This window comes from Sprattus sprattus (genome assembly GCF_963457725.1).
Source record: "Sprattus sprattus genome assembly, chromosome: 7".
In the NCBI taxonomy this organism is placed as follows: Eukaryota; Metazoa; Chordata; class Actinopteri; order Clupeiformes; family Clupeidae; genus Sprattus; species Sprattus sprattus.
In genome coordinates, this window is record NC_137926.1 from 3,035,995 (window position 1) to 3,043,494 (window position 7,500).

Consider the following 7,500-nt stretch of genomic DNA (forward strand, 5'->3'; position numbering starts at 1 on the left):
CTGAGTAAGTAATTTGTCAATGACTATGCAAGGCATAAAGTATGAATCGAATTGTGGAGCGCTTATCAAGACCATTCAACTGAATGAATGATCACAATGAACACTCTGTGTCTATATGCTCTACCACAGGGGGTAAGTGCCTATGTGAAAATCAGATGCGCACATGATGACATGTGCATCTGTAAAAAGACTGCTCCGGGTTAGTGTGCTTCACTGTGTGCCTCACTGTGTGTATCACTACCCTGGATGGGTAAAATGCAGACACTAAATTCAGAGTGTGTGTGTGTCACTATCTCTGCCGTTAAAACAGTCACTAGGGCTCCATTTCCATTCCATTTCCATGATGAACAATCTGTGTCTTTAGAAGTGCCTAGATGACACTGAGAGACACATTAACACAGAGGTGTGGTTAGCCATGTTTGATGGTATGAGCCTCCTGGAGGACCCTGTGGACCTCACAGGTGCCTACACTGAGAGACACGTTCACACAGGTGTGGTTAGCCGTGTTTGATGGTCTGAGCCTCCTGGAGGACCCTGTGCTCTCATCCTCACCTCTCGCTCTCATCTGCAGCCTTCTCTGCCTCCTCCAGCTTCTGCAGGGCGGTGGCCAGTCTCTCCTGCGCGCGGTCCAACTCCTCCTCTACCAGCTGGATACGTCTGTTGAGGGAAGCCACCTCAGCCTCTGCCTGCAAGACCACACATGAGATACATCCACGGTGAGATTTCAGGGAAAATGTATATGTCAATATATAGGGTCAGTATGTATGTCAGTAGATTTATAAATCAGATATTCTGACCAAATTATAACTTGGAGCGAACTTGTGTAACTTGTCGGTTTGTTTGTAGATGTCAGGATAAAATATAAATAAATATTAAAATAATATCCAGAGAAGAGTCTAGAGTGGTATTTGTAGGTAAAAATAATATATATTTAAAAAAATATCACTGAAATGAGTCCAGAGTGGTATTTGTCGGTAATAAAAGTTTCTGCAACTCGAAACCCCAGTTCCCCCTCCATGGCCCCCTGACCAGGTCAAAGGTTAAAGGCTCACAGCTGAAACATCAACATCTTGAGGCGGTGGCTAAACAAAGCCGTCCACTCAGTGGGGGTGTAATGGCCGCGCGTATGGCCCTATAGGAGCAACACCAACATTCCATTATGCTGTTCAAATGGACACACACACACATTAGCGTCGTCTCGTGATACAGGGCCGGGCTCAAAGGCCGCGGCGTGGTGGAATGTGCTACGGTTCGTTAATGACTTCCAGGGTCTCCATTATATCCACGCCGCCCCCAGATGACACCACTTAGTTAACGAGAGGCTCGAAACAATCGCGGCTTTCAGACGGTGAGAAACTCGACGCGGAGAAGCACATCGTGAAAAAGGTGGCAGCCATGTTTTACCCCGGGGGGCGTCCCTCACCCTTGATCTAATGTTTGTTTGCCGTCGAGAAAAAACAAGACCTGCTTTAGGGCCAATAATAGCATGAGCTGCCTGACCCTCCCCATACGGGGACACTTCATTTAACCTTTGATAGAAAACCCTTCCAGGAGGGGTCCTAATTTCAAAGGGCAACGAGCTGTGAGCAACACGTGTGATGTCATGATAGTCTGCAAATGATCTGCAAATGGCGCAACATCGAAGGGAGGGGTCGGGAAGAATTGTTACTTGCATGTGTGCACTCATAGGATGCTAGAGTAGCGGGAAACCTTGGTGGGACAAAGAGGGGAAAAGGTAAGGATGGGTAGTTACTGCTGTGACTGCTTAAGTGGGGGAGAGAGGAACAATTTTTGTAATAATAATAATAATTTAATTTAAAAGCTCCCCTTCAAGACAATGAACCCTCATGAGTACCATATGTGCGTATGTGTGTGTGTAACTGTATGTCCTTGATCTGTCTCAACTCTCTCCAGGCTCTCCAGGTGCCGGGCTGAGACAGCATGGGCCCAGTGAGTAGATTCCGATGACAGAAATCATTAGGGGAGGGGAAGCTCTCGCATCGCCAGCATTCCAAGACCACCACCCCCAACCTCCCCCCCCCTCGAGAAGATCTGGGGCTCTTCAGCCGACACAAAGGAGACTGTGTTCTGGCCATGACAGGGGATAGCTAATCATGCCGCCACTCTAACAAAAATCCCATAAATCTCGGGCTCATTCCGACAGCTTGATTCTGGGGAAGAGCTGGAATGTTACCGGCATTCTGAGCATTCCAGAACCTAAGCAGTGGTCCATTAAAGGGTCTGGCCCTGTTTGGTTTCACTGGCAGACTGTAGGAGTCATTCTCGCACGGGCCTAATTACCAATTAAGACTAGACCATGAAGCCCTCTGTAAACACTTGGCAGATTATCAAATTGTTTACTTATTTGATGAGCACAGTCTGACAGTCATGAGTGCCAGGCAGGGATGCTAACATAATTCCATTCGTCAAGCTCCCTCAAGGACGAATTACTCGTCTGCATTAGTGTCTGAGTGTCTCTTAAGGACCTTACAGGAGTTCCGTTATGCCTAAAGGCCGATTTATGCTCAGTTTCGTAAGCGTAAGCGTAAGCGCAAGAGGCCGCGCAAGCCCCTTTTGCGCCCCTTGCGCGTCTTTTCACGTCTTGCGTGCGTCGGCCCCTTTTTCGAGACTTGCGCCATTTTACGCAAGCCTATTGTTCTGGATGTGAATTGCTTGGCAACACCCCCAACGCAACGCTTAAGCACCTAGCAATTCATGCTCAACGCAGAACCAAGCAAGGGCCTTAATGGATGCCGTTATTAAGGGGAAAGATTTGGGGATCTCTCATTTCTCACTTCTGTACCACTTCACCACACACTCAGGAAATGATAACTAATGATAATGATAATGCTGGCTAACACAGCTGGGTTACGAAAAGGGTTGACCAAACGAGCGACCGTAAGTTCACCACTCGAAAGTAGGATTGCCTCTATAATGAAGAGTGCCAGAGAATGTCTGTCCCCCCCCGCCCTTTTAAACTTTTTGGAGTGAATCACCACAGACATGAATAGTATGTTAATTGTGCTTATAGTAAAACCCCTGTATATACACAGTTTAACTGTTACTACAACAGTTAAGTACATATCCCACATCTAATTAACCTCACTAACATCTCTGGAAAGCAGATTCAGGCATCTTCTGAAGTTAGAGGTATCCCTTCACATATAGGACACCTCATGATAAGCCCAAAGATGAATTGCTTAATTAATTACAAGTAATGGCAAATCTGACACCACAGACGACCCTCAAGGCTAAATAATAATAATAATTGAAAAAAATAAAATAATAACTTCCATCCATTTCAGGCTTGATCCCCGCCCCCTCACAATCCTTGGTCAACATCCAAATTCCATTTTAGGCTCAAAGCTCAAAAGAATTACAAAAAAAAGGAATATCAGAGTGTACTGAAGCCGAGTTGAGCCTTTTTTCTGTCAATGATTATCTTAAGTGTATACAGTATAACTAGGTCAACTCTGTCAATGTTATGGCCTTCACATTTTCATTATCATTATTTTAATTAAAGGAGAAAAATAGCTTTGGGGGATGAAACGCGGTTCACTTCAATGTCAACTACCCTCCTCTCTCACAGTGGAGTCAGCTTCACTACTACAATAGCTTAAGCTCAACTGAATGGAGTCGATGGTCCATGACATGACAAGAGTTATTGGATTTTTACAACATGCAGAATATTTAAAGTAACCGTCGCACTATATAATATGGAATGTATTAAACAGCCACATTAAAAACTAAACGCTTAAACTGCTCCTTCAGATTCTTTTTTTTAGTCTATGGTATGGTTTGTGAAAGATCGACGTCAAGGCGTATCTTTATATTACCCTTTCTCTGGCCTGCCTCTCGCCATCCACCTCTCTTTGAAGACTTTCGGCACGGTCCTCTGCATCGTCGGCTTGTTGTTGCAGTGTCTGGATTTTCCTTTTCACTGCCTCAATGGACCCCGCCATTATAGACGTATCCGATAAGTGACCCAGATATGTATTTATCAGTAGGTTACGCTTCTTCGTAGCTTTCGTCGCTGCACGGCGACACCTTGGAATTCTTGTAGGTCCAAACACTCCTTCGCACACAGACGACGGAGTGAATGAATGCAGACAAACGTGTATCCCCGATGTTTTATTTCCTGCAGTCAAGTTCCTTATTTATCTGCATAAACTTGCGAAATCTGCACAGCTTTCATAAAAAAAAACCGATGCTCGTTACGTGTGCATGAGTCTGCCGAGACCAGGTAGTTGAAATTCTCCAGCAAACAGTGAAGTTGCTCTTAGCTACATTCCCTACTCTCCGCCCTCTCTTATCTTCTCTAACATGATGTCACAGGTCACAGGCCGTTCACGTTTTAAAGAAATAGTTGCCTGCTTTTGGCAGCTGCGATATACGCCCAGGAATACGCTCAGAAAGCAACATTAAAAAGAGTATTTGCTTGAATTGGTCGAACGCAACAGCATAAAAACGATGTTTTGAGTCATTTGGTATTTTACAGAAACTCAGCCGTAACCTAGGCTAGACTCTTTGTTAGCCTACATATTCACGTCACATAGGCTACAGTCACATCGAGAGCTCTTGAAGGGGATAAAGGCCTCTGTATTATTAGGTTATCTCTTTTTAGTTTACGTCATATTATCTAGAGTCAAGACTAAAGGAATAGTGTTAAATCAAATGTAACAGTCCATAACATAAAAGGAAAGGATTAACAAACTACAAAAATCCAAGTAGGTTATTTTTTTAGATTTAGTTTGATGCTGCATGTTTGTGATTTTTATATTCTCCCGGCTCAGAAACACTACACGCTTGCAGTTTTATCATGAGTGATTTGACCACAGCAACATGGCCTATAAAGACTATCCAGGCTCTATACCGATCCCTTGAGTCTGTCTCCTGTAATAATAATCCATAAAGGGTCAGAGTAAGCTGAGCTGACATCAGATCAGTCGAACAAAACAAAGAAGTTCGCAAGAACCAACATCCTGGGACTGGGTCCTCCTGTCTCCCCAGACATGAACATCTTCAGACATGTTGTGTCTTGTAACCGTATCTATTGACATAAAATGACTTAAAGACATTTTTCAAAATGAATAGAGAGGAATTATTTGAAGAGTATGCCTTGTGTGGTTCCTAGTTTAAGTGAATTGTTTGGAGTGATAATAATGTAACAAAGATCTAAAGCATTCCACCCCCTTCACGTCAAATGTGAAGTGCATTTTGGCATAGAGTTGGTTTATTTGGATATTTGACACTCAGTCTAGACCTAACTACATACATTCACTAGATGGGATCTCAAATTCCCTGCATGTACATAAGCCTTTAATCTTCCTTGAAAACATTTCCGTTAGGCGTCGGAAATGTTTTATCCACCAAACGCCCCCCTCTTGGCACAAGAGAGCATAACCTATAGCACCATACTCCTCCACTGTAGCAGTGATGAGAGCATAACCCATAGGCCCATACTCCTCCACTATAGCAGTGATGAGAGCATAACCCATAGGCCCATACTCCTCCACTATAGCAGTGATGAGAGCATAACCCATAGGCCCATACTCCTCCACTAAAGCAGTGATGAGAGCATAACCTATAGCACCATACTCCTCCACTAAAGCAGTGATGAGAGCATAACCTATAGCACCATACTCCTCCACTAAAGCAGTGATGAGAGCATAACCTATAGCACCATACTCCTCCACTAAAGCAGTGATGAGAGCATAACCTATAGCACCATACTCCTCCACTAAAGCAGTGATGAGAGCATAACCTATAGGCACATACTCCTCCACTAAAGCAGTGATGAGAGCATAACCTATAGGCACATACTCCTCCACTAAAGCAGTGATGAGAGCATAACCTATAGGCACATACTCCTCCACTAAAGCAGTGATGAGAGCATAACCTATAGGCACATACTCCTCCACTAAAGCAGTGATGAGAGCATAACCTATAGGCACATACTCCTCCACTAAAGCAGTGATGAGAGCATAACCTATAGGCACATACTCCTCCACTAAAGCAGTGATGAGAGCATAACCTATAGCACCATACTCCTCCACTAAAGCAGTGATGGTGTAAGAGGGCCTTCGGGGGGGCGGGGGACCCCACCCTGCAGCCCAGCTCCAGAGGCTCCCGCCCTGGTGATGAGTAATGAGCGATGAGCCCTGACTCAGCCCCCCCCCCCCCCCCCGCACCATCCCACACGTCACTAGGCGGTTACAGCCCCACCCCCCTCCGCACACAGACAGGGTGTCACATCCCGTCTGATCTCTGCTCCTCGTTCTGCTAATGTTCTGCATTTTCCCCGTTTCATACTTTTCCTGTGATTCTCAGTATTCCTGAGTTCTTATGGGAATTAGCTTGTGTCAATATGAGGTTAATCTGAAGTGTTTCCTGACAGTAGCTTTGACAGTTGGAGGCATTTAAAGTATGAGCATAATAATAACCATAACCTGTGGTTGGCTGTAATTCCTTTCACACATACCTTATGAGGAGATTAGATCCGTAAACAACATTTAAAGGTCCTACTTCATGTACTGAATGATTGAGTCGATCTTTATATTACCTTATCTATTCAAGGCTGGTGGCTAACTTGTGTAGTCTTGCTCTGACAGCAGTGTCTTATGGTAGTGTTTGGGAAAAGGTCTGCTTTGGATCCAAATACTGTATTTCATGCTTTCCCCTTTAATCTTTATTTATCATGACTTTTTTTTGGCAGCTTCCCCATCAAGGCTTTAAACACTCTTAAGGGGTTGATTTGCATTGAAGAAGCTGTGAGCAAGAACTGGAAAGCATGACTTCACTTCACCATAAACAAATGACTGCATTCCAGCAATTCTTTTCCTTCTTTGGTAGCCTCACTTGAATACTATGTGCTCGTGGCGTTACCCTCGCAGGCCTGCCGAAGAGAGATTTACTTCTAGCACTGTTCTGACTGGATGACTTTTTAACTTGGTCGTTTTGTTTAGAATCCAAACATTCGGAGGGTGAGTGACTGTTATGGGAAGGATCTTTTTGTCTCACTTTAAGTTTATGTATCATCTCAGTTGGACGATGAAAAAGGTCAGCAATCACTCATCCCATAGCTTTGTGATTACATGGCTGTCCATCAAAAGCTACCCTGGCATTATTTGCCATGCAGTTAGGGCACTGCTTATACTAAGGGCTGTGCATGCACACACACACACACACACACACACACACACACACACACACAGAACCACAGAGGTTGGAGCCTACACAAGTAAAGGCTTCTGCACGCTGATATTCATGGGTACTAATTCTGCCAACAGTGTTTCAGCAGGAGGTGAGTGGAGAGGAAGATGATCTGTCAGGGTGTGGAACAGGAAGTTGGAGAGTCCCATGAGTGACAGTTTAAAAGTTCAATTTGCTGACGTCAACATTACAGGGGAACGATGACATGATTGATGAGCAGACAAAGTACGTTCTGAGTTCAATCACCAGTCATATTTGAAAAGATGGACCATTTTTTATTCCGATCAT

General features: G+C 44.3%; 1 protein-coding gene across 2 annotated transcripts in view; it reads right to left on the minus strand.

The window, feature by feature from the left end:
- Nucleotides 1-7,500, minus strand: part of tpm2 (tropomyosin 2 (beta)) — a gene marked incomplete at its 5' end in the record, with an annotated part of 21,090 nt that overhangs the window by 7,887 nt on the left and 5,703 nt on the right. The window contains 2 exons of one of the 2 annotated variants that reach the window (XM_080842476.1): nt 553-686; nt 3,837-3,962. In XM_080842476.1, the coding sequence (XP_080698602.1) occupies nt 553-686; nt 3,837-3,962 (260 nt within the window). Of the gene's footprint in view, nt 1-552; nt 687-3,836; nt 3,963-7,500 lie in introns of those variants that run through there. The other variant, XM_080842475.1, reaches the window with a different exon arrangement.